The sequence below is a fragment of the Grammomys surdaster genome, unplaced genomic scaffold, assembly GCF_004785775.1.
Source record: "Grammomys surdaster isolate TR1022 unplaced genomic scaffold, NIH_TR_1.0 581, whole genome shotgun sequence".
NCBI lineage: Eukaryota > Metazoa > Chordata > Mammalia > Rodentia > Muridae > Grammomys > Grammomys surdaster.
Window position 1 is genome coordinate 514,921 of NW_021605000.1, and position 27,659 is coordinate 542,579.

Below are 27,659 nucleotides of genomic sequence, written 5' to 3' on the forward strand. Positions count from 1 at the left end.
AGAAGTCCAGGGGCCTCCAGCTTCAAGTAAAAGTCGAGGTTTTACAGAGATCTGGTTTTTCCGGGGGCGTCTTTAAGAGTAACTGTCTCTGGCAGTCAGCGCCCCTCCCGCCTGCCCCCTCTCCTCGGGGAGGCCCGCCCTCCCGCACACGCTGACCCCGGGACACACCCTTCTGCAGCGACGCAAACAGGGCGTAGTTCCCGTTAAAGGGGAATGCCGGGAGCCTCCCACTGCCCCCTTGCTTTGCGCGCGCGCTGCCCCGCAGCACAGCTGTCTTTGCGGACGCTAGCAACTCTGCGAACGCACCCGAATTTGTGCCTGAGGCTACTCTGCTCTGAGACAGACGGTTGTCCCTTTGAACTGAAAGTAAGTTGGCAGGGAAAGTGAAGAGGGTGGGGGGATACAGCTGGGCATCGTCTGGAAATGGTGTCCCTAAAGAGGGGACGGGTCTCTGACCCTCTATAGGGCTGCCTTGTGGCAGGAGCGCTGAGACCCCTTCCTGCTTCCTAGCCGACCCGAGGGACACACCTAGGACTGTCTCTACATCGTCCAGACCAGGGTGGTGGCGGTGTCCGGATAGAAGGTGGCTGGGGCGGCCCTGCAATTCTTTCCAAAGGATGTACTGTTAAAATACCCGGCCCTCTGGTCCTTCAGGTTCTAGCCACAGGCACTGTCGTGTTCTTGCTCTCTGCTACTTGAAGCTATCCGATGTAATTTGAATTTTCTGGAAATCATGGGAAAATACTGCTTATAGCTTCAGTGCATTCCTGACTTTTTGTCTTGGATGTGTTCCTTGGGAGGAAAATGGACATGTCTGGGATAGAATACTTGTCAAAACTAACTTAGAAGTCTCCTTGCCCAAGGTTCTATCCTTAACTGGCTCTCTCAGCTGCAGCCAGATTTCCACAGCTGTACACATTCACTATCAGGTCACCCAAGTTTTAGCTCCCTAAAGTCTGAAGTGGTAGTGGTGGTGGTGGGGTGGCTCTAGGAGATAGTATCTCGGACCTCGGAAACATGTCTTGCCAGTTCTGACCTGCGAGTATTCTCAGACTCAATCAGCCCCTTTACGCACTGCACCTTCCCTCCAGTCAGCCGCACCCGGGGATATGGCTCCTGTCGCACCCACTCGGGATGGGGCTTTGGACAGGGTTTGTGTGTGCGGCAGGCTCAGCCTAGCTGTCCGTGGGGCCGTCCAGGGGGCGCCGGTGGAGCTGGCGGGACTGAAGGCTCTTAACCCCCCGGGGCGCAGGGAAGGCGCGGAACCCTGCGCGCGGGAAGCTCGGGAGCCGGGCAGTCCTCCAGCCCGCCTGCTCTCCGGCTCCCCAGCTTCCAGCATCTAGGCCGAGCCGGGGGCGGGGCGGCTGCTCTCCGCTGGCAGAAACGGGTGGAAACTTGGAGGCAAGTAACGGAACGCGGGGCGCGCTGGGGTCTGGGAAACCAGCCTCGGGCGGCGGGCGACCCCAGGCCTCTGGCTTCGAGCCTGGCGCCGCCCGCTGAGCCTCCCTTCCCCGGGGGAATCCGCCCTGTGACTCGGGCAGGGACGTGGCCTCGGTAGCCTCCCAAGTCCCACGGGCCCTGAAAGGCGCCCAAGCTGGGCGGAGGCTTGCTGTGGCCTCCGCTCATCGTTCAGGAAACTCCTCTCCTCCGCGCGCCTCCCGGGGTGATCGAGACGTGCGTACCACTTGTTTGTTTTGTTCCAAAGGCAAAAGATGTTCGGTCGCGGGCGGGCACTGGGCGCGGATATGGATGGCGGCGGCCGCCCCCTCCCGGCCAGCTGGGCCCCCGGGCCAGGGCAGCGGCCTCACACCGTCTTCCTTTCCCCGCAGGCACCGCTCCACCGATCCCAAGCCCAACTCCCAGCCACCATGCTCCTTCTCTTGTTGGGGATCCTGTTCCTCCACATCGCGGTGCTAGTGTTGCTCTTCGTCTCCACCATCGTCAGCGTGAGTGCGGGGCGAGCCGGGCAGGGGAGGCTCCCTGCGGGGCGGCAGCTATCCCTGCTCTGGGTTCCCTGCCATTGCTTCCCCAGGTGCCAAACTGGAATGATGTTTGCAGACAGCTGAACATCCCAGAGGCACCAGGACTTCTGTCGTTGCACTTCTTTGCCACCCGCTTCTTTTCAGTTCTTTGAGAAAGTTAGGCCAGCGTCAGGGTTAGGAATTGAGCAAGGGCTGGAAGAACGTAAGCTGTTCAGATCTCAAGCCAGTCTTGCAGTGGACTGTACTATCTTACCGGACTGCCCTCCACTGATAGGAACTGGGCAAGGAAATAACTGGTATGGAGCTGCCAGACACAATGGATTAATTCATTTAGGAGTTGCCTTCTTGAAACATGAAGATGTATGCTTCTGACTTTAATGTCTTAATGTGAGGCAGGCTGGAAGTGTGGTTTGGGGTTATTGTTATTTATGTTAATTGCTTTATTGCTTACAAAAATCTTAATTATGACTATGGCTGTTGCTAATCTCGACAGGGCCATAAGAATGATAAACTTAGTTGGCACAGGGCTTGGTTAGCATACATAAAACCTTGAACTTGAGTGTGGTAGTATATGCCTGTAACCTCAGCCCTTCCTGAGGTAGAAGAACAGTCAGAAATTCAAGATCACCCTTGGCTACAATAGAGAGTTTGAGGACAGCCTGATCCCCACCCTCAAATATATGTAAAAAAGAAGGCTCAGAGAAATCATGGCTAGGAGTGACACCCAGAAGTTATAAGTGTGGTGAAGATGGACTTGTCCTTGGGCAAGTCCCTGGTTGCTACTATGCCATACATTTCTGCGCATAGTACCATTTGTATGAGTTTGGGTGTCTGGAACCTTTCTGCTTCCAAAGTGCCTTTCACACACAAAAAAAAGTGTTCCCACCTCCATGTGACATCTGTACCAAACTGTTACCTCTCACTTCCGGATCACAGCTGTCAACTTTACCAGGGAGTGGTGAAGGGGGAAGGGGGAGGGCCAGGCGACCAGGGGATGAGGCTGAGGAGTGGCCTGCTGATCTGATTGGGCAGGAGGGGGAGGGCCAGGTGTCCAGGGGATGAGGCCAGTCTACCATCCTTTGTCCTGCTCCTTTCTGCCTCTGCTCCTCACTGCTTCACTGACTGGGCGTGTCTGACTGTTTGCAGCAATGGGTCGTGGGCAATGGACACACGACTGATCTCTGGCAGAACTGTACCACATCCGCCTCGGGAGCCGTCCAGCACTGCTACGCCTCATCAGTGAGCGGTGAGAGACCAGTTTCATGCCCTGCACAGATTGGTCATGATAGGTCTTCTTTTGCACCTGAAATGGTTAATTCTTGAGGTTCTGGTCTAGGAAGTCCCTACTGGGTTGGGGTGGAATGTGTCACAGAGTCATGAATCCAACATGAGAGGGAGGGGATAGCTGTCTTGAGTCTTCAGTCTCACCGTGACTATACCTAACCCACGCCTTCAGCTTGTCCCAATCGCCTTGTGTAGTGTTCTTTGTGGGCAAAGAAATATGGACACAGGTAAGCAGAGAAGGTGACATAGCAGGACACACTGAAAGCAGATCCCACAGCACAGGTGATATTGTAGACGTTTTTGGTTTGGTGGCTGTCTTTACCAGAAATGTTCTGTGTCACCCTGCTGCAGCAGCAGGCAATTGGGCCTTCCTGCATACGGCCTGGCCAGGTTTAGGCTCCCTGGTTACAAGACTGCCCTCCTATGTCTTGGGTCACAGGGGTGCCATTTAGCATCATAAACTGAGCCTGTGGACCCTTCTCCAAAGACTGTGTTTCTCCTTTGCTCTCAGCATCTTTGGCTATGTGGTGTTGGAAACAAAGCTGAGGATAAAATTGAGGGAACACTAGGAGTGCTCATCAGGGAGCCTGGGCTGTTCTGATGGCTGTGTGGAAGTGAGATTGGTGCCAAGACTTGGTCTTGTGTTCCCCCGAGGCCTGGAATTCTGGCTTTGAAAGGCTAGTTAAGGACAGCTTCCAATCTTACTGTAAATTGCTCTCCTGCCGCCGCTCCCTTCCCCCCTTCTCTTGTTTGCTTGAAGATGCCACACTCCATGAGAGGAACCACTAGTTCATATCCAGCCGCATAGAACAGGCAGTGAAGTGACTCAGTTCTGTGCAAGCCACTTCCATGGCTGAATTTTTCTTCCTATAGACTCTGCAGGAGTATCATTGAAGTGTGGCAAACGAAAGACCTTAGTCTTAGTCCCATTAGAAATGGGAACTGGTAAAATATTCATATTGCGGACAGGTAAAATGCTCTTTTAAATTTTCTCCATTCTAGGGCTGGGGACAAGGTAAAAGACCTCACTTCTTTCAAAATGGGTCTTCATCTGAGTGTGTGTGGCACATTAAATTGAAACCATCCTAGAGGTTGCATGGTGTGTTGGCAGCCAAGTAAATGACTGTTCATGAGTGCTTGAGAATGTGATGAGGTTGCTCTTGGTCCCCTAAAGCCACAGCATCAGGTTTCAACCACTGCAGCTCTAGGGTCTGGCAGTTCCTTGCACAGTCATAATACGCATCTCCTGGCTCTCCAGTGCCATCTAGTGGTCAAAAGTGGTAAGGCATCCTGCAAAAGTCCGCTTTTTCTGGGGCTTTGGGCCTGGTGTCCACAGGCGCTGTCCCCAAGTGGCATCTGGCCACGTGGGGTTGGCACAGAATTCAAGACTCTTAGGCCCGGAAGGGAGCCGTTTTGGCAGGAGTATTAAATCTGCCTGAGTTTCAGTTGAAATGAAGAGGCAGAGGAACTAAATTGTGCAAACCTGCAAGAGAGAGAATGGAAGATATAGCCTGTTAGCTGGCCCAAACTCTGTTTCTTCCTGCTCAGTAAGTAGCTGTCCCTTGATGCCAGAAGCATATCTTAAAGAAGCACTAGTGCTATTTAAATGAGGAGACTTGCCTCTCAAATTCTCCATGCCTGGCATATTCATCTTCCTGAACTAGCCCACACTGACTTTGCTCAGTTTGTTAGCATGATTCCAAGTGGGCTTGGTGGCTTTTCTGGGAACCCCAGGTCACAGCTCTGACAATAATGGGCTTCCGAGGCACTCAGGAAAGGCTCCAGAGAAGCTGGGCTTGCTTCCACTGAGGCTTATTCTAAATTAGGAGTTTCCGTTTAAACTTCCCGAGTAGTAATTACCTCTGCTGACGTCTTCCTGGTGTGTCAGCATGTTACGCCTAAGCTCTGAGTGATAAGTCCTCTGGGCCTGCTTTGCCTGTTCTGTGGTGTTCAACAATGAGTTGTGCAACAATATAGTTACAAAGTACCGAATATTCAAAGCATTGGGCCCTTTAAAGCATTGGGTCACCTTCATGAATGAATTGTGTTTAGTTCTTAGAATGAAGCCACTTGTGTTGATGGCAGCAAGCATTTTGAAGTACTAGTTATCAATAGTGATTTGTAAAGGATATGTATCAAATGTGTACTTCCCATTTGCATGATGGACTCCCCTACCTCAGATGGAATTTGCTGCAGCTAAGGTTAAGGTTGGTCTGGAGTTCCTGGGTTCAAGGGAATCTCCCTGCCGCAGCTTCCTTGAGTAGCTGGGACATCACGGACACATGCCTACTATTTTAGCTCCAGCCCACTGTATCTCTGAAGGGACATAGACACTCTACCCTCTCTCCAGGGGCCATCTTTGTTGTCATTGAAGCCACTGGCAATGTGGGTGGGGCCTACCTGGTTGTATTCTCAGTCAGCTCAATATCTACTATGTGATTAAGCCTGAAGGTGTATCAGGTCTTTTCTCAAAACTGTCTCTTCGTGCTGGAATGTGTTACATGTCTTACATGTGTTACATGTCTTAGAATGTGTCTAATCTCTTATCACCTTCTCACTTTTTCTCAATGGATTCACTCACTTGCTGAGGTGAACCAGCTCTGTGGGGCCCACTCTGAGGCTCAGGAGCTCTTGACCTTGGCAGCCAGGGGCCTTGCCCCTGCTGATGCTGAACCTCAGGGAGGAGTCAGGGGAAATGGGTGTGGGGACGTGAGTCACTATGAAGGCACACCAGGTCAGGTGCCTGCGGAGAGGGGGCAGGAAGACAGTACCAGAGTTCAGGGAGGAAGTGGAAGAGCCGTCTCTAGTGGGAGGCAGAATATGATTTATCCTCTAAAGGGTGGGCAGGGCTTAAGTAAATATAGGCAAGAGGAGAGATGGACTCTGGGCGATGGCTTACTGCAAGAAGACAGGACATAGGAGACCAGTAGCTGCTTAGTATTAGGACTGACTCCACTGGGCAGAACATCTTCAAATGTTAGTGAGGGAAATGGGTTTGTTTCCTCCTCCCTACAAAGAGCCTGGCAGCCTGAGAGGTGCACCGGTTCCGTGACATTTTTAGATAACTAGATACTTTTCTAGCTCATCTCTTTGCCATCTTTTGGGGTTGGTTCTCATCCTCATGAATGTAAAGGCTGCTGAAGCTCCAGCCATCATGCCTTAAACCAGTAGTTCTCAGCCTTCCTAACGCTGCAATGCTTTAATACAGTTCCTCATGTTGAGGCGGCTCCCAGATTTAAAATTATTTTCATTGCTACTTCATAACTGTAATCTTGCTTCTGTCATGAATTACGATGTAAATATCTGAGGGTCTTAGGCCACCCCTGTGAAAGGGTTGTTTGACCTCCAGAGGGGTCACGACCCACAGGTTGAGAACTGCTGCTTGGGTGACTGAAACAGGAAAGAATGTTCTCTTTCCTCTTTCGTGGAAGGTGCCCGGAAACACACAGTCATGTCTTCCTTTTGGTGGAGCTTAGTTACCAGATCATGCCTTACTCATTTAGAAGGAAGCAGAAAAATGGAGTAGAATTCTGTCAGAATTTCTCTCTCCCTCTTTCTTCCTCCTTCCCTCACTCCTCCCCCTTCTTCCCTCTCCTTTCCATTCCCTCCCTCCCTCCCTAGACACCCATGATCTCTTCCTCAGGTGGACTGAAATCTTGGAGTCCTTTATCCATGTGTGGACTTTTGTTTTCTTTCAGACCAGTTTTCTCTTCCAAGCTCCAGAACCCCGTTTGCAGCCACGTGCCAGACAGCTCTGCTGGGCTGTGGATGAGAACCTACCTAAGCCATTATCCCGAGACACGCTGCACCTCATTCCTTGACCATCTTTCTCACTGTCTAGTATTTTAGTGAATAGTGCTTCACCACCCAGCTGGAGTCTGTCCTCTGTACGCTTCTCCCCCTTCTCTGGGCCCTGGGTCTCATGAGTCATCCTGTCCTCTAATGTCTGCTGTCACACTCCTCTCAATTGTCAGAGACACAGAGGCAGCTTCTGATTAGATGGCTTTGATCTGTTCTTGTTCCTCGGATTGGTTTTCCAAGCTGAATCCAGGATGTTTTTAAGAATAAAACCTGGTCCCATCACTGGGTTTTCCAAGCTTTCTGAGGCCCCGTTGGCCTCCATTTACAAGTGACAGTCTTGGCAAGGCCCAGGGGGATTGGCTGGAAGGGTCTCCCGTTTTCTAGACATTCAGTATTTCCTTTCCTCCTTGTATGTAAACAGCCCAGCTCAGGATTCTCCTCTTTTCTCTCCACTTCCAGCCTCTCTCCCTCACGATTCCCCTTCCCGTTATTCCACCCAGAGCTGTTTGTTGTACTCACGCTGTGCCACAGTGAAGAGAAGAGCAGAGGGGCTCTCAGTGTGTGGGGCAGCCAGCCAGGGAGCTCAAGTGATATGGTGGCATCACCGGGAACCATGCAGGGAACTGAACACGGGATTGGGATTGTGAAAGCTTGCAGTGCGTGCGTGCATGCGTGTGTGCGTGCGTGTATGTGTTGGGTTGGGGGAGCTGAATGATCCGGGAGTATGCTGAGTGAACATCTGGGAGAGGCTCTAGGCGGGGGAACCACTGAGCACAAGATCACAGGGAAAGAGGAACAGAGTGAAATAGCCAAGAATGGGGTGTGTCCACAGGTCCTTCCAGATGCTAGCAAGGGGTTAGTGCCTCTGGAGGCCCTTCTAACCTCCCCATCCAGTCGAAACCTGGTCTGCTCTAGACTGTTGGGGATCTGTTTTCTTACAGAAGCATTCCTAAGGCAGACTCTGGGGGATCCTCCCAGGAGTTCCAAAATGTCTGGCCGATAAGATTTTCAGCACCTTAAAACAAAACAAAACCCAAACTTTCTGCCTTACAGATTTTCCTCCTGGAGACCTTTATTTTCACAGAAAATAGTTATAGAAAGGATTTTGTGTTAGAGGGATGAGTTGGAGTCTTACGGCTTTGACTAGACCTTGGCTTTTCAAATAAGTAAAGTCTGTGAGCTCAGGTTCTGATGAGTGCTAATATATTGAGGAGCTACTGCTTGAGGTCTGGGCAACATATCTGCCTCGCTATTAAATGAGCTGGTGCCTTGTGTTTTGAATTTCCATTTTTTAAATGCATAGAAGCAATTTCCAGCTCTTGATTTCACCTATGTGGACCTGGCCTGGAGCAGAGGGGTCAGATCCCAGTCTGCTTGGGTGTCTGAGGGTTACAAGGGCACAACCTGGCCTTGCTGTCATTGTCCTCTACTTCATTGAACCCAGCGGAGGTCAGGGTCAGCAGAACTTGCCTTTGGTGAAACCTGACTCAGATCCTGTTCCTACTTAAAAAATTGCTCTATTGTGTTGGAAGATGAGAGCCATGACAACAACATGTTGAGGTAATTTCTTACCCCCATGAGGCCGTATAAAAACCACACAGCCCAGTTTTTATATTTATAAGCTATGTGCCTAGATTGGTCAGATCTATCACTACACTAATTTATTCCCCAGCTATGAGATCTCTTGCTACTTGCAGCTTCTCTAGGCCATGTGGTTCTGTTCCATATTGGCTTCCACCTCCTCTTCCTCTGTCCTCCCTCTTCCTCCTCCTCTCTCCTTCCTCTGAGAACTCCTATCCCACCTTTCCCTTCCACTGCCCAATCACAGGCTCTCGCCTTTATTTGAGCAGTTAGAATGAGGAGAAGGTTCACATCAGATCATCTGAGTAGTCCTCTACTCCTTCTCATGGGTAGCCCCTCTCGAGGAAGCAGAATTAACAGCAGAATACAAACAGCACCAGGGCAAACAACAACAAAGATATCCATTCTTGAGACATCTTTGATTTTAGAGAGGAAGTGTCTTCTCATCCCAGTACATGAGGGGAATAACCAAGCACACAAGACATACTTTACTTTGCCATCACTTACGAGATGCCCTGCAGGCTCTCTGGTGAAGTTGGACCTCTCAGCTGCAGAGGACCTCTCTGTCTCAGTGGGTGGATCAGAGCCAAATCAGAAGCCAGCAGAACTTCTATTCTAAATGACAGCAACAAATGCATAGCAGGCAATAGGTTGTGGCTGGCATTGCTTGGGCTGAAAACCAGAAAGCATACATCTTGCCAACATGGTTCCACCAAACATTCTTGGTGGTCTCTTTTGTCTCTGGCTCCAAAATGATACCAGACTTTGTGTCTCACTCTTGCATTTGGTGACACTGCCATTTTGGCAAGGTCACTAGAGCATTCCCTTGCTGGGGCTCAGTCTCGGGTCAGACTTCAGCAAACCCAAAGGCCCTCTGCATTTATGGACTCATGTTTCACAATTGAAAATCTCTGTGGCTCCCCAGACCAGCCTATCGTCTCTGCTTCCTTAATGGCTCTTGATTTTTCAGGATCTCATGGTTTCTCTGGCAGGAAAAGTGGAATCTGGGGGATGGGATGGGATATTTTAACTCTTGACTTTCTTATCAGATGTCAGTATCTGGGAGTTACTATGGAGCGTTCACAGTCTTTGCTGTTTAAAAACTTTAGGTGTGAGGCTGAAGTGAGGGGCTTGCCTGAGCCCAGGAGGGTAATATTGTGTAGATAACATAGTGAGACCTTGCTTCATGACAACCAAACTTCAGCCACGTCCTTAGGGTTTCACAGAGCCCAGAAAATATCCTTTGCATTTTGTGGCCGGGAGAGATTGGGCCTAGCTTGACTTGAAGGAATGGTCGCCTGAGAGGAAGATGTGTCAGCCTAGAGCTTGAGAATACAGTCACTGGCATTCAAGAGCCTCCAACTATCCACTGCTTTCCCCATCAGTCTGGAAGATACTTCTGCAATAAGCCCACTACTGCATGTTTAGCCCACTGGTGTTAGGAAACATCCAGCTTCCAAAAATTTTTTCATTTCTGAGCAGATATGAGTTAGCTGCAGCTATCTGTTCTTGACCTATGTGGAAGCCATCCTATTCTACACACAGAAGTTGGTCACACAGTAGTGTACGAAAGGCCAAGTCTCTGCTTCATGGAGCTCACAGTTTGGAGGAAGCATGGGTTATTATCAAGAAACAACCCTGAGAGTGGAAAGTGGGTTTCAGAATGAAGTAGAAGGTTGTTCCTGAGAATGAAGGATCAAGTCATAGGAGGCCTTTTTGTTCACAGTGAAGGGTATTTTGAAAACAAATTTTGAGGACCAGTGAGGAGCTGTGATTGATGGTCCGGGATGTGAATGATGGACAGTGACAGTCCTGATGACAAAGATGATATAAGCAGCCATTCCAGGCTAGGCTGCCTTCTCAGAGCCCTGCATTCAACCAACATTAGAACTGTAAGGCATTGGTAGAGGCCTGGCTGATTTCAAGGAATTCATGTAGAGGTAAGCTAGTGCTAGCTTTTGCTGTTGCATTACATGTAGGGCTTGTGAGAAGCGTGGTTGGAAATGATATCTAGGTTTTTTGGGGCAAGAGACAGGTAGGAGATGGAGTCTTGGACTAAGCTTATAGAGCTGGAGGAAAACAGAGGTGTCAGCAAGATTTCTTGTGGATTTAGCTGTCCCTAGGGACTGGTCTCGCTGGATCCTCACTTTTGGATATCCTGCATCTGTGAGGAAAGGTGTTCAGGGTTCTAGTGCTGAGGTAGAGAAGAGAGGACAAAGGAAAGGAGCACAGTTCTGAGCTAAGTCTTGGACAGAGGTTAACGGGGATCTGCCAAGGAAGGCTGCCTTCCTCTGTGCTGTTACTCTAGACTTGGGCTTATTATATCCCATCGCTCACCCTCAAGAAATGGAAATCTTTACAGTGGCCTTTGAACCACCACAGGGTGACAACGCTCTTTGTTCTGTTTAACAACTCAAATCATAGAGGGCTGCTGTTTCCTCTTTTCCACAGCTTCTCTGGAACTAGTGAGATTGTTCGGGGGACCCCCCGCTGTAGGGTCTGGGTCAACAGCAAATGTGACGTTGACTTACCTCTCTGAGTTGAACCTATGGTTTTGGATCAGCTGACTGATTGGTTAAAAAAAAATCAAAGCTGTCTCTCCATCCATGCCACATCATCTCCCCACCCCGTCTTCTTTACCTTTTATGGATTCTAAATCCAAAGTTGGCGAGAAAGGCACCGACTCTGATTTCAAGTATGTGGTTGACTTTTCTGGCACTTCCAGTGCACTGTAGTGGAGAAACAAGTCAGTGAGGCTCCAGGAATCCATGCTCTTTCACACTGGTCTACCTCTAGCAAAGTGGGCAGACTGCCAGGTGCCCTGATGTCTTACTAGTAGTCTGTGCTAAGGCTGGACACACAGTCAGAATGTGTACATTTATCACATTGTATCTGTCAGAGGAAGAACTTTACCCTGTGAGTTTCAGATTTTTTGAGCTTTTTGGATTTTTGGATTAGTGCCTTCAGCCTGCTATCAGGTGTCTTTGGAATCCGTGATTTTGAAGGTTCTTTCTACCCCTGGGTACTTTGTGCTCACTGATGTCCAAACACAGGCTTTCCTCACTAAAACACCTCCTTAAACCACCAGCAGAAAAGGCCTCTGGAGAGACCTTCACGGACTCTGTGAGCCCCAGGGCTATACCTTGCTTTTCTGTTTGACTGGCTTGCTGCAGGAGTCAAGGGCAAAGTTCGCCTGTACCCTGATTCTCATCTCAAACTTTCTGCTGGTCTGCTGGGGGAAGGGCCCGAGGCCATGGGACAGGACCCACACTGGACTCTGGGCAGTCAGGCCGGTGGGCGAAGGGTGAGCAGAGGCCACATTGTTGAGGGTGGAGGCTGCTTGGAAATCCAGCTATTTCTGGAATGACATTCATACTGAGAAATGAGGGAAAATGGTGATTTGTGTGTGATGGTAGTGGGTTGGATTTGGGGGTGGGGTCCTGCCCTCAGGGTTGTCATGTGACATTGAAAATAGTGCAGTGCTGTGCCTACAGGAGGTGCTGAGCCCTGCCTTTGTGACTTACCCCTCCAGTAAATAGCTTTCTTCCATCTTATCAGTTTGTGCTCTATCTTAGTCTACCGTATGTTTCCAACATAATGATATATTTATACATTTTATTTTTGGTGATCCAGATCTAACCGGTATCATTGAGCACATATCTAGTCACATATCTACAAGCTACATTACAAACATCCAGGAGTTCTCTTTCCTGAATCAGAAAACCATTCACGAGTTGCCCAGGGGAAACGGGAGGTCATGGGTAGAGGCTGGCTCGGTGCTGGCTGACACTGACAGAAGCAGATGAACTTTTTGTGTTTCCTGGGCCTTTAACCAAATAGACTGTAGGCCCTGGGCTAAGAATACAGCCGAGGGGGCAGATGTACTTCCTCCTCTGCTCAGCTGGCTCTGGGCAGGAATCTGACCTTGAAGGGAAGCTTGGATGATCCAGCTCCACCATCCCTTGTGTGCTCTGGGGGATGGGCCTGTCTACAGCCATAGCCCACAGTAGAAAGTTGTCTGTAGTCCTGGGACCTGGCAGTCTCGTCGGAACAGCAAGCCTGCCGAGAGCAGGAGGGCTTTTTCATTCTGGAATTCAGCACCAAGGGCTGAGATCAACTTAGATTTGGCACCGAAATTCTAATGACCTTTGCCAGGTATCCACTGAGCATTCAGTACTGAGTGAAATCTGGAGAACGAGAAGGTTTTCTTGGCTTCTGTTATCGTACAAGTTATTGTAGGCTTGTAATCAGTGGGGGGCAGAATATTGTCACACTGGGGCTTGTTTATCGTTAGAATACTGGCCTCTGTAGTTCACTGTATCTGCATAAACAAGTCCCAAACTGGTAGCAGTCTCTCCCCAGCCCCCTTCTGTTTCTCTCTACTGCCCTTTCTAGCCTCTTACTATGCTAGTGCAAAATGTGCAAACTCTAGCCTTAGAGGCCAATGGAAAGCCACCACTTGACTTATTAAATAAGGGTTTATTAGGTAAGTCAGCCACATCCATTGGTTTGCATGGCTGTGCCTGATTTTGTCCTACAGGTAGTCATTGCCATGGTCCAGCAGCCTCCAGAGCCTAATCGGCCAGCTGACTGCAGTCGGCTTGCTGTGTAGACAGATACTTATCTCCTGGTGCTTCACAGTGCTGCTGTGCTGGGAAAGAGATACACAGTGAAATCAAAATTGTCTCAAGTGCTTTCTGGAGTTCCAACTGGTGAACAGATCCTCTCACTTCTATGAATTCTCTGATCACGAGTACAACACTGCTTTGTGTGACCTGGATGGAGACATCCAGAAACGGAGCCTCCAGGCACTACGTAAATGGTTTTTTCTCTGCTGCTCAGCATCATCTGTGTGAGTGGGATTGGCTTTCTTTCCCATCACTCCTTCCTTCTTTTCTCCCTCCTTCCCTGCCGCCAATGAGATTGAAGCCCAGGGTCTCAGGTACCAGTTTGTGCACCCTCCTTTAACAGGGCTTTCATAGCAGTTCGGGTCATTGCAACCCTGTAATCTGGGTTAGAAAGTCAAGCTAAAGGAGAGCCATTCAAGTCTCTAAGAGGCAAGGAGAAGTTGGCCAGCAGAGGCATGCAGCAGTCACTTCCGGGTTGCTCCAACAGGAGCACATGCACGTGAGGCTAGGGAGAGCATGGCTTTGCTCGCCATGGCTTGAGCTGTTCTCACATGGAATCAGGCACTGCCCCTCTGCCCTGCCCACCCCCTCTCTTCCTGATCTGTTAAGATTCTGGCTGGAGAGCACTGTTAGGGGAGCTGAGCAGCCCCTTTAGGGCACTGCAGGCTTCCCCCTGAGCAGCCAGCTGGCTGATCCAGCCCTGGGACTGTCATGGAGGCTGCTTTCCCCAAGTCTCGGTTCTGTTTGTCCTCTGATGTCCTTAAGCAAATCCTGATGGGTGGCATTTAGTGAAAAGAGGGTCTCTCTTCTCTATTCCCAGAAATCCTGCAGTTTTGGGACCCCCCCCCCATTACCATTGATGTCATGTCTTCATTGCCTTGTAATTTTTAAACCTGTTTAAATGTTAAAATAATACATGTGAAGTTGCCTGTCATCGGAGCATGGATTTATCCCAGGCCTAATGCCAAATTCCTCACGAACTCAAGTTTCTCACATTCAGTGGGCAGTTAGTATTGTGTATAACCTTTGCACAAGCCTGTGTAAATAGCTGCCGTTGTACTGTTGAAAGGGTGTGGATAAGGAATGTGTGTGCATGTCCACTACAGACACAGCTTTTACAAATGTCTTTGACCTGTCTGGTTGAGTCTTTAGATGTGAAAGCTTCAGACAGGTGAAGAGTACACTCTCTTCTTATTAAAATGAAACCAAAAGATGTAGATCCAGTGAAAGAATTTTTAACCAAACTCCCCTCGTTATGACTGAAGTTCCTGGGGTTCTCCTGGGCATCAGACTGACAGATCTTTGTTATTTTCTGTAGGATATGCTGGAGCAAGTACTGTCTTTTGGTGTGTTTACCTAATGACCCATGCTGTGTGCACATTTTATTCATGATTGTCTTGAGGTCTTATAAAGGTCCCTCTGACTAATTTGTCATTTTTCAATTGCTGCAAGTTCATTGTGGGCAGATGGCCTAGTTCACTACTGCAGGAGACTGCAAGGGAGAGTGTAGGAAGATATGCTAATTCATTGCTACTAATGATACAAGAGACATCACTGTGAGCACCCTGATTAATTTCATTAATCTGTACTCAATTCATTTTGGATTTCTTTCTTTGTTTTTCTAACTCTTTGAGTTGACAGTTCAATCCCCCTTCTTGCTAGCATTTTCCTAGTAAAGGCACGAAAGGCAGACATTGTCCTGTGAAAGACTGCTTTGGCTGAAGCTCATGGGTGTGGCCCGTTTACTTTCAATGTCGTTCCTTGCTGTTTTAAGTATATTTTTAGGTATATGTTCAAGTATTTATTTCTGGATACAGATATTAAATTATTGGGTTATTATGTCTTGAGCACTGAATGATTTAAATATATTCTTTTGGATTTCTAAGTATACATGTCTATAGTGTTGCCCTTATTTTTGTGAACAGTGTATCATTTTGATCCAGGTGATGTGATTGGTGTTAAATTATATTTGTTATTAGTGCCTGTGCTCACATGTCATAGTATGTGTGTGGGAAGTAAGAGGAGAGTGTTTGGGAGTTGGTTTTCTCCTTCCACTATAGATTATTCCAGTGCTTTCACCCACTGAGCCATCTCAGCAGACCTGATGCTATCTTTAAGAAAGTAATTTTTTTTGACACTTGGATAGATAAAAATTGGTATCATGTTCTCCATGAGTTTCCTACACATCCTCTGGTTATCTAGTGGGGTAGAGTGTCTTCCTATGTTTACTGGCTTTATGTTATCCATTTGTGAGTCACATGTCTATGTGGCTGCATAACTTTATGCTTGGTTCTTTGATCCCTCTGCAGCTTAATCTTGTGCATCTGTGAGCTAGCGACCTAGCTTAGCTGAAACCTCACATGTCATTTCCTTCCTTAGGGCTTTTGAACTGTATTTAATGTATACTAAGTTTGTGTCTATACATTTAAAGTCTTCCTTCTTCCCTACCCTACTCTTAACATTGTCTTGACTAGAACATATGGTTTAGTTTGCTAAAATTGTATAAGTTTTGCATGTACAGTATTTTAATTATATATTAGAGATACATTTTATTGAGTGTATCACTAATAGATCACATGTAAGGTAATAGACACCCTGGGGGTTTATGTTTAATGTCTGGTAATTTTTGTTTATTTTTCTGTTTTTCTTCCATTTATTTTTATATTGTTGATCTATTTGTTGTTACTGTGCTTGATTTAAAAAAAATTTAGCTGTTATTTTTTGCTTTTATTCTTTTTTTTTAAAGGAAAAAAACAAACAAACAATGAGACAGGGTGTCACGTAACCAGGCTGGCCTTGAACTTGCTATGTAGCTAAGGATCACCTTCAACTTTCAATAAGTCACCACCCTTAGTTTATACAGTACTGGGAACTGCAGTCAATGCTTTGTGCAGACTGGGTGAGCACTCAACAAAACGAGTTACAGTCATCTTTTAGCTGAAGCTTTGCATCACTCTGTCAAATCCCAGCTGAGATATTTACAAGAGTAGCAGTACATTGCTCATTACTTTTGATAAAATTGGAGTCTTACAGCCTTGAGTGTTTTTTGTCCAGGAACATCATTAACATTGCTTCTTTGTTCTTTAATAAAAGCCGTCAACCACATTGATGTTTGCCTCCCCTGACCTCGGCCCTCATGTAGTGGGTATTTTATTAAAAATACATGCTCTCATACTGTTTCAATTTCATTAATCTATACTAACTCCATTAATTTTGGACGTATTACATTCTTGTTTTTTTTTGTTTTTGTTTTCTGACTTTTTCAGTTGACAGTTCAACCCTCCCCCACCTCCCATTTTACTATTTTTCATTAAAGGCGTAAGAGGCAGGCATCCTCTCTGAAGGCTGCTTTAACATCAGTGCTGTTCGTTGCTGGGGAAATTCTTACCTTTCAGCCCCATTTCCTTAAAGGACTGTTTAAATCCTTTTATTTACGTAAGTTTGCACGTTTATTTTGGCGTTTGTTTTATCTTTATGTCTGGGGTGTTCGTTATGTTTGCAAGGCAAGTACTTAAACCCTGGGCTGTAGCCTCTGCCCTGGCTACTTTTTTTTTTCCTAATTCCTGGTTATATCTTATGCTTAGACCATGTCTGCTTTCCTAAGATGTTCTCCACCCCCTTCCCATATACCCACCTAATGCAAAGTCAGTTAGGAAGACCTATGCCATGTGAGTTTGAACATAGTTTATAGTTTTTATCATTTGTATGTAAATTTCTTATGTGTCTGATTCATTGAGTCCACTTCTGCTGTGGAATACTTGATCCCTGTGTTTAGCTTTCTGATTTACCTACTTGGAACAAGATAAGATAGCTTTTCTCTTCCATCCCCTTATATTCCAGCTCGAATTGTTTTCTTGAATGCTGCTGTTCATCTTCTATTTTGATTATCATTTATTTCGTGTTTCTGTTTGGTTTCAGATTGCTGTTTGTTAGGTAGATCTCTTAGGTAGTTAGCTAGGATGATTTAACTCAAAGAGCTATTCCCTGAGTAATTTGAACTCACTCCACATCCTATGGTTGAGGATAGAGTTGCTCTCACTAAGGGGAGTTAATATGTTTTATCTATTGTGCTTATGGTTGAGAATTCTTCATCGTCTTATCCCCACAGCCAGTGAGGATGCTCAGCAAATGCTCACAGAATAAATCTCCCTGATCCTGATTCTCTTCTGATTTGAGAACCAACATGGAGTTCACTTGGGTATAACGAAGGTCAACTGACAGTAGATGGAGTCCAGGGTACTTTTCATAGTTGTATAAACTTAACACATACAGATTTCAAGTTTTGCTAGATTTGTGAGGTCTAGAGGTAATTCACACGGTGTTAGTGAAAGATCTTAGAACTGGAGAGGGAGACCCAGTGTAGTGTCTGCTCCAGCCTTGCCCCCCAGGATAGTGTATTCTGGGAGATTCCTCTCACCCACAGTAGGCCACAGCTCTAGTTTCAGACTGGGACCTTGAACTTGTATCTTCTTTTTCACATCACTGAGCTATATATGTTTTAATGTAGTAGGTAACCCAGCTTTATTGCAGAATGACTCTCCAGAAGAGCCACAGCATCAGGAAAAGACACACATTAGTGGTGGTTGTTTGAAATGAAATCGGGGTTGCTCCTGGCCCCTCAGATATCATTGTCTTGCCTCAACTGAGAAAGCAATCATCGGCATGTATTGCTGCGGTGAGAGAGCATAAGTCTGGAGTCAGGGCCTCTTGGATAGATATGTGACACCTGGGCTCATCCAACGCCTCTGGAAATCTCTTTCCAAACAATCAAGCTAGATTACTTGAGCTTGACTTTCTTTCATCTGAAAAGGCTGCCAGTTCACATCTGGAAAAGCCTTATTGGAAACTCCAGAATCGATTTTCTGACTCTGTACCTGAAAGATTTCTCTTGAGCTACTTGGAACTCACAACAGGGGCGCCTCATTCAGCTAATCATACGTTTTGTACTCCCTATTCAAAATGCTTGGGACCAGAAATACTTAAAAATTGGGCTTCTTTCAAAATCTTTAAGATGTTCATATACACAGTGTTGGCCATGAGACCCAAGTCTAAACATTGAATACTCATATACACCATGGCATATGTAGCCTGGGGGTAGTTTTATATCTGCTCTTTAGTGATTTTGTGCAAAAACCAGCATTTCTTGGGGTAGAATTTTCTACTTGGGGCAATATGCTGGCTTAAAACTTTACATATTTTGGAACATTTTACATGCAGGATTTAGGTAAAGGGGTGCTTGACATCTGTAAATAATTCAGATACCAAAGCTTTGAATGTTGTGCTAAGGGCATGATGCAAGCGTCTTTTGATGGCAGGGTCCTTCTGTGTAGCCCAGGCTGGTCATGAACTCACCTTGATCCTTCTCCAGGCTTGGAATGATAGGTGTCTGCTACCACCAGGTGACATGTGCACTTTCAAGATATTGCACACCAACTGGTTACTGCTTAAGAAGATAGACTGCTCACTTCCGGTTCTCTTCTTTGATGCGAGCAGGGCAGGCATGGTACCACCCATCTGGTGGACATCGTACATGCTCCCCTGTCACACGGAGCTCAGCTTGGGTCCTCCTCATTCTGTCTAACGTCAGATTAGCCTGCAGCAGATGTTGAGCTGGGGATACCCTTCTTTGCCTGAGTTTCAGTTGGAAGTTTAGGGATTTGCTAAAATTGTTGAGGTCTGACAACAGTGAGAACATGGGAGCCACAATCCTATCTGGTGATTTGACAGAACATAGATGACTGAGGCCAAAGGCTCCGGTCTAGACTGACCAAGAAAAAGAATTGGCAGAGAACATGGTATGCCCTTCATCTTTAGTACCTGCTTTCTAAAAGAGAACCCCTAGCTCTGACAGCAATTCCTGGGGTCTCTTTGGGGATGCTAAGTTGCTGAATATTTCTTATGAACTATTATTTTTAGAATATAGTAGAAGGATTCCAACAAGCGCTTCAGAGGCCAATATTGGGGAGGGGGGCGACCTTTGAATATTGGGAAGCAACAGACGTAGCTCAGACCCTTTAGTAAGTATACACACTGATGCTCCTTGGTTACTATGGGGTTATGGCTCAGTAAGTAGAAACTAATATAAATCAAAGATGCGTTCAGCAAACAGCAACAGCTGAGGGCCCTGCACCCTGTACCCTGCACCCTGCACCCTGTACCCTGCACCCTGCACCCTACACATTGGAGTGTGGACTGTTTCTGCTCATGATGGTGGCTAGCTGGGAGCTGCCCCACACTGCCACTTGCTGCTGCTGTCCCCCTTGTGATAGATAACTATACTACACACAAACAGGCCAGCCCAGGAAAAGCTCCAGATTCCTAATGTGCACTTCAGCTTTTACTAGCCCTGTATTACTTTTTTTTTGTTGTAAAGTTGAAAATTACAACTTAGACGATACAAGTCCTGAATTGTCTGCTAGCTTAAGCAGCACATTTGGGAGAAAAAGCAACTTGGAAGGCAGTTCAGGATGTTTTAAATGGCGCCTAACTCCTAGTGACACATGCCTTCCCTACAATCCTTTCCAGAAATGTCAATGTCCAGGGTTCAACAAGAAAAGGTGGATTGACAATTGTCTTTTTAAAATGCAGGAGTGAACCATTCCCCCCAGGTTGGTGGCTCAGCCAGCCAATCAGGTTCCTTGTCCCCACATGCTCTGTGGCAGGTCCTCCCTGACCATTCTCAGGCTTGTCTAACCAGGTGTTTCTTCCCCCAGAATGGCTGCAGTCTGTCCAGGCCACCATGATCCTGTCTGTCATCTTTAGCGTCCTGTCTCTGTTCCTGTTCTTCTGCCAGCTCTTCACTCTCACCAAAGGCGGCCGGTTTTACATCACTGGATTCTTCCAAATCCTCGCTGGTAAGTTGTGGGTGGTGACGTCCCTATGGGTCTTGAAGGACACGCTCCCAGAGAGTTGGATGTTTGTGCATTGGACAATTGGATGTTTACCCTGAAATATTTTCCCTCTGTGTCTTTCTGTGTGCCTTTCTATCTCTTTCTCCCATGATCCCATCACATGTGTGAGTATGTGTATATATACACACACACAAGCATGCATGAGCATATATACTAGAAATTACAAATGTTCCAGTTCTTGTGGAATGAGACACATATAAAAGAGTCATGGGCTCTAGGAGAAAAGCCTCCAACATGTCAGATCTATCACTGGGAATAAAGCCACAATATGGGCACAACATTAGAGGTAAATGCCAAGGCAGGCTCTTTTCTAAAGTATCACTTTGGTGACTATTCATCAAGTCTAGATACTACACTTGATCTTAGCCAAAAGGCCTAGGAGAAGAGCTCTGAGGTCCAGCGATAAGGACCCATGTGACCCTAGTGGCCTCTGGGTTAAGGGCCTTCCCTCCATGCAGACATTCTTAGAGTTCCCCTAACTTTTCAGAAGTCTGCTTACTGTGGTACTTGCTTTACATCTTTCCTTCAACTCTGAACTCAATGTGAACATTCTAGAACACTGCCTCAGATGCCTCTGGCTTTAAAAGCACATGATTTGCTTTTATTTAGGCCCTTTGAATCTATCTGCTTGTTCCTCACGAGACTTGTTTTCAGCCACGGGTCATCAGCTGAGTGGCCCTTACGTAAATAAGCTATCTGGAGTTAGAAATGTTGAAGTGAAACAGTGGCTGGGATTGCCTAAGAACATTCTGTGCCCAGTCAATTCCAGTCAAAACGATCTGAAGGGAGTTCTCCTAGGAATCTCGGGTCTCCAGAATGTTCGTTGAAATTGCTGGTAGATCTTCCTACTCAAATTGAAAACCAAGAACTGGGGCTTTGCCTACATACCTCAGATTCTCTCAGATTATCTCGGATTCTCTCAGATTCTCGCAGATTCTCTCAGATTACCTCAGATTCTCTCAGAGTGTGATAGTTCTAAGTCAACCTTGTGGGCTTTCCCTCCCCAGATCATGGTGTTTATATGAGCTGGAGAGAAGATGGGGGTAGCATGGTGGAGATGAGAAGTAGTTTGTACTTGGTAATTAACAGTTAAACATCAAAGAAGAATTCAGAAAAACTAAAGCATCTGGGAAGGAAAGAGAGGGAGGTGGAGAAAGAGGCAGAGGAAGGAAGAAGGAGAAAGTAGCCTCATGGTAGCATGTAAAACCTGAGTGTGGCTACCACAGTGGACAGCTACGTTCCATGAAGGACAGGTCTTCAGAGTACTGAAGCACATTAAGTAGAAAGCAGTAGAGAATCCATTGAGTTTCAGAAGATACTGTTACAGGTACCATCACTGCTCCCTTTTTGAAAAATTATTTTTAATTTTAAGCTGTTACTTCACTCTTTAGATTTATTTGGTTTACGTGTACAGAAGTTTTTGTTTCCCCAGAATGTATGCATGTACAGCATGTGCACGCCTCATTCTGAGGCACTCAAAAGAGGGCATTGGAGTCTCTGAAACTGGGTACAGATGGTTGTGAGCCACCATGTCTGTGCTGGGAATTGGACCTGGATCCTCTGCAAGAGCAGCCAGTGCTCTAAGTTCATGAGCCATCTCTCCAGGCCCTACAGCTCCCTTTGGAAGGGCATGCTGTGGTCACTACGGATCATACTTGTGAGTTGGAGCTTAGGGGAAAGACAGGAGACCACTGAGTGGGCTCTCCTGCTGCCTGTGCCTTCATCAAAGTCACAGCAGCTCTCTTGGCTCTGCTGTGTCACTGCCAACATCTCTGAGTGAACTCTATTTCTTCTTGATCACACACTTATTTGGCTTGGCAATTTCCTGCAGGAATAACAGAAAAGCCCTCCTCAGCTGTTTGTCTGAATCAGGGCGAGATAGCTTTACCCTGTAGAGCCTCAGGTATACCTCCGTGTGGGTTCTCTCCCTGGTTGACTTGTGCAGCTATTAAAATGCCCTGGTCTTGCTATGAGGTCTCCTAGGACTGTTCTATTAGGAGCAAAGCCCACGCATGAGCTGTGAATTCTTCTAAACCTCGTAGGGGAGAATGTCCTGACCCTGCTTCTAGATTTTGGAGTCATTTTTGTTCCTACACATTTGCTATCCTTACATTTGCTGTGTTGTGTCAGGATGACTAAATGAGAGAACATCAAGAAAACCACACAAACGTGGAGTTGGAAGTAAAGAGTCCTGTGCTTTAATGTCCAGCAGCTAACTAGCTCCGGGCAGGCACATGGAAGACCCTCAAACCCCCGATTGGTGCCTATTTAATTGTGTCCCTGTGATAGAATCCAGCTCAATACAAATATGTAGGTATCTTAGCAAACTTGGGAGCCACAGCTTGTGTTTCAAGTCAGATCCAGCCACCTTTCCTCAACAAGCCGATTTATAAAGGACTGCATTAAAAGTGGAAAGCAGATCTATTCAATGGGACCACACTGGGAAGAGGGACAAAGGGATCCAGAATTCATTTTCCCCAAGTCTGTCTTCAGGGTATTTGCTCCTGAGGCAACATCAAAGTTTAAGTAGAGGGCCATGAATGTGCACATCTAAGCATCCCCAGTCAGGGTGTGGCCCTACCCACCACTGACCAGTCATTATCTGGGTTCAGACTCATCATAAGATGTTCTGACAAGTCCATAGAAACCTGTGAACTCTCTCTTTCAGGGAGGCAAGTTCTCCCCCTGCTGGTACCTTTTTCTTCTTCCAGCATGAGATTTCTAGAGAAATTCCTATTTCTTTGGGGTCCATTGTTTCAGCCGTGCTGGAGTCAGACTGAAGAACTCAAGTGTCTCTTTAGAATATCTTCATTTCTGCCAGGCTGGTCCCAGTTACTGTGGTTGAGGGAGACTCCTGAGTGAGTCTCATCTTTCCTATTTGTTTTATTTCTTCTCTCTCTCTCTCTCTCTCTCTCTCTCTCTCTCTCTCTCTCTCATACTCTCTCTCTCTCTCATATTCTCTCTCTCTCTCTCTCTCTCTCTCTCTCATATTCTCTCTCTCTCTCATATTCTCTCTCTCTCTCATATTCTCTCTCTCTCTCATATTCTCTCTCTCTCTCTCTCTCTCTCTCTCTCTCTCTCTCTTATACACACACACACACACACACACACAGGATTCAGGGGTCGGGGGAGAAGAAGGGAGGGAGAAAGAAGGGATTAACACAGAACAAAAGAATTGATGGGGAGGTTAGTCTTCTCGGTGTGGCTCTGCACAGCCTCCCAGGTCCTGAGGAGTCTTTCGTTGGTTGAATGTCAACACTGCTTTCTAGACTTGATGACTAGATCTACTTCTGAGTTGTCTCTCTTTGGCTGCTGAGTTGTCAGGTTCCAGGTGCACAGCTGATGGCCCCGTTCCACGCCCTCCCCCCACCTCCACCCCACCCCTCCTCCTCCTCCTCTTCCTCCTCCTCCTCCTCCTCCTCCTCCTCCTCCTCCTCCTCCTCCTCCTCTTCCTCCTCTTCTGCCCAGTCCACCACCTGGCAGTGCTGTGGTGTGGTGTCCTCTGTGGGTGCTGTGCCAGTTCTTTTCTCTGTACTCACTGATGCACTGCACTTGTGTACAGATCTACCCCTGCACCTCCTTACTCCTGCCCCACACCCACCCCAAAATCCCATTTCTGCTCAGCTGCCGGGGTGATCTCTCTTCTGCCTTTTTTGGGGTTTTCACTAAATCTTATTATTATTTTATTGTAAGTGCTTGTCTGCCTACATGTATTTCTGTGTCCTACTTGCATGCCACTATAGTAGAGGCCTGAAGAAGATGTCAGATCTCTTCAGGAACTGGAGTTAGTCATGTGGTGCGGGGAATCGAACCCAGGTCCTTTGAAAAAGCAAGTGCTCTTAATTGCTGAGTCATCTCTTCTAGATCTGTTTTTATTTTTGGATCATGATATAGCTCAAGCTGGCCCCTGAGATGCTTGGTGTCAGCCTCTTTAGTGTTAGGATTATAGACCTGTGCCACCCCATCTGGCCTTGGGAATAACTTCCCAGCACAATCAGGTTCCTTCCTTGCTGGAGATCCCTACACAGCTTCCCTTCCCTGTCCCCTTGCCATGCCACTCCACTCTGGATGAGATCCAGCCTCCCATCATGTCAGGCCAGTCACCACCTGCTGGTAGCTTTTGATGCTTTCTCCCAGTCTTAGCCTTGACCTAGCTCTTCTTCTTGGTGTTTGCATCCTGCCTGTCTTCACCTGGTCACCTCTTTCACATCTCTAAGACCCAGCTAAATTACCATCACCCCTCAAGGCTTCTGTTCTGCTGTGTGGAGCTCAATCCATCTAATCTTTCAGGGCACTGGGAATGTTCCTCCTTTCTACATCACTTAGTATTGAAAGGCATGTCTGTCTTTTGGACAGGCATCCCTTGAAGGTAGGAGCCTTGTCACATCTATCCGGGAACTTTCACTATCTAGGACAGTATGTGCATGTAGTAAACACCCTTTACTTGCTGTAAGAACCCAAAGAGATGGAGATGATGAGGAATTACCAAGAGATTCTCAGTTGGCCCTGTAGTGGCTCTTTCCAAAGGTGCTGAGTTCTAATTGCTTGGCTGGGATTGCCGTTGCTATTCAGTGTTGCCAACCCTGCCGTCTTTGTCCCTCTTTCCTTCCTTGTTTGCTTTCTGTCTTGGTTTATTTTGTTTTGTTTTGTTTTGGTTTTTTTTTGTCTTAAGACGGAGTCCCACAGTCTAGCCCTGGCTAGCTTTGAATTCAAAATCTTCCTGCTCCAGCTTTGCAAAATGCTGAGACTTTGAGGCTTGTGTCACGAATGCCTAGTGTGTGCTTTCCTTTTCTTTTGTGCTTATGGAGCTAGAGATGGGCTTTGCACATGCTAAGTAAGTATGCCATGCTGGTTCACACACCTGACCCTGCTAGTTCTTAGGAAGAAGGGGTCCCAGGGACCACTAGGACAAGATGACTGAGGACCCTGGATTAAGGCTGATCAAACATGTCCCAGGACATCTAAACTGCTATTATCCTTCAGCAGGATGATGGCTTCTCATGACACAGCCAGCTTTGCTGTCTCTGCACTTTCTATAGGTAATGTCAGGTCCTAGGTCCATCCCACAGCAGTCCCAAGACTATTGTGTGGCTTTTCCAGTGGAGGCAAGCTGAGTGGGCATATTCTCCTCTGAGTTGCCAAAGGACAATCTGATCAGGGTGGATTGTGTGACATCATCCCTCTTCTGCTGTTTATTCAAACAAAGTTGAACTGTCCAGCGTGTCAGCAGCCCACATAGCAGTGAGGTTAGCTGTAGGTGGCCCGGGAAACTGGAGCCTTAGAATCGCACAAATCCCACACAGCCTGCTGCCTTTATAATAGTCCTTCAGAGCTTCTCAAAGGCTCTGTTTTCACTAGGGAACAGATCTGGCTTTGTCCAGCTCCAGGCTAGGATGCTGATGTCATTGGACCTTTCTTTGTGGAGGGACCATATGGGCAGAGGTGGCCAAACTTGAACACGACAGCTGCACCAAAGAGTTGGGGTGGCCTGACTCACCTGCATGCCTGAAGTCCTTTCATCTGTTTTGAGCTTCAGGCCTGGTCTTGGAGTCACCAGGTGGATGGAGCTGCTCTTTATCCATCTCCTCTCACGGGGGCTTTGACTCTCACCCTTGCAGTCCTCCTCAATTCCTCCTTGCTTCCCATCCTCCTCCACTGCAAACCTTTGCCTGCCCTGCATCACCAATAGGTACTGCTCACTTACGTTCACGGGACAGCAGTACTAAGGGAACCAGGTCCCCTGTGGTCAGCAGAGAGTCAAGCCTTTGCTGTTGATCTGTGACACCACCAGTGGTACAGAATCACTTCACTTCCACTGGTTTTTTGGTCATGCACGACACCACCCATCTGTACAGTGGATTTCAGCTGTATCTGCACCAGACTGTTTCTTGGAAGAGCTAGGCAGGCTCATCTGTCTGTCTTGAGTGGCCTGAGAAAAGTGTCATGGTAAAAGAAGGAGAAATGAAGGAGAGAGTGTGCTGAACTCCCAGAGAGGGGCCTTGACCTGGGCAGCCACTGTTGGACGTAGGGAGCCGCTCATTTTCCTTTCATGTGTTTTTCAGCCATCTCCCCCTAGTTCTGAGCTGGGAGGCCCAGCTGGGTTAGACACATCCTCCTTGTCTAGCAATGTGGATGTCCACCCCCACCGAGAACCCCACAGTTACCTGTTGTCTTTCTCCTCTCAGGTCTGTGTGTGATGAGTGCAGCGGCCATCTACACAGTGAGGCACAGTGAGTGGCATGTCAACACTGACTACTCCTATGGCTTCGCCTACATCTTGGCCTGGGTGGCTTTTCCCCTGGCCCTCCTCAGTGGCATCATCTACGTGATCCTGCGGAAACGCGAATGAGGCGCCCGACGCATCCGTCTAGGCTCTGAGCGCGCGTAGGGTACACAGGGAGGGAGGAAGGAAACCAAAAAGCAAAACCAACCAACCAAAAAGAGCTAGCCCCAAACCCAAACGCAAGCCAAACCAAACAGAACGCAGTTGAGTGGGGGATTGCTGTCGATTGAAGATGTATATAATATCTATGGTTTATCAAACCTATTTATAACACTTTTTACATATATGTACATAGGATTGTTTGCTTTTTATGTTGACCGTCAGCCTCGTGTTGAATCTTAAACAACTTTACATCCTAACACTATAACCAAGTTCAGTATCTTTGTTTTGTTTCTTTTTTTTTTCATCTTTTCGTTTTGCTCGGACGTAAACACTCCACGTGGCCCCCTTTCATCTGAAAGCAGATACCTCCCTCCCACTCAACCTCGTAGGATAACCAAAGTGTGCGGACAAACCCCAGACAGCCAGAGGCCTTCACACCATGGGTGACCCAGTGCATTTAGCAGGAATATCCACTGCCCAAATCGATGTGTGAAGCCCTAAGCACTCACAGACGAAAAAGCCTGACCGGAGCCCTCTGCAAAAACAATAGCTGGTGGCTCTGGAACACTTGACCCTGTAGGCAGAGTACTGGGGCCACACGTTTAAATGAGAAGTCAGAGACAAGCAATCTGTGAAATGGTGCTATAGATTTACCATTCCTTGTTATTACTAATCATTTAAACCACTCACTGGAAACTCAATTAACAGTTTTATGACATACAGCAGCACGAAGACCTGATACAAACGGTTCATAACTGCTTTCGTACCTAGCTAGGCTGTTGTTATTACTACAATAAATAAATCTCAAAGCCTTCGTCACTCCCACAGTTTTCTCACGGTCGGAGCGTCAGGACGAGCATCTAGATCCTTGGGACTAGCGAGTTCCCTGGCTTTCTGGGTCTAGAGTGTTCTGTGCCTCCAGGGACTGTCTGGCGATGACTTGTATTGGCCACCAACTGTAGATGTATATATGGTGTCCTTCTGATGCTAAGACTCCAGACCTTTTTTGTTTTTGCTTGCTTTTTTTTCTGATTTTATACCAACTGTGTGGACTAAGATGCATTAAAATAAACATCAGAGTAACTCA

General features: G+C 47.1%; 1 protein-coding gene across 1 annotated transcript; it reads left to right on the plus strand.

Moving 5' to 3' along the window:
- Window positions 1-164: 164 nt before the first annotated feature.
- On the plus strand, window positions 165-27,659 carry Pmp22 (peripheral myelin protein 22). The gene is made up of 5 exons (XM_028781937.1): window positions 165-366; window positions 1,830-1,946; window positions 3,129-3,228; window positions 19,990-20,130; window positions 26,373-27,659. The coding sequence occupies exons 1-5, from the start codon at window positions 214-216 to the stop codon at window positions 26,534-26,536; spliced, it is 675 nt and encodes a 224-aa protein (XP_028637770.1). The 5' UTR covers window positions 165-213; the 3' UTR covers window positions 26,537-27,659.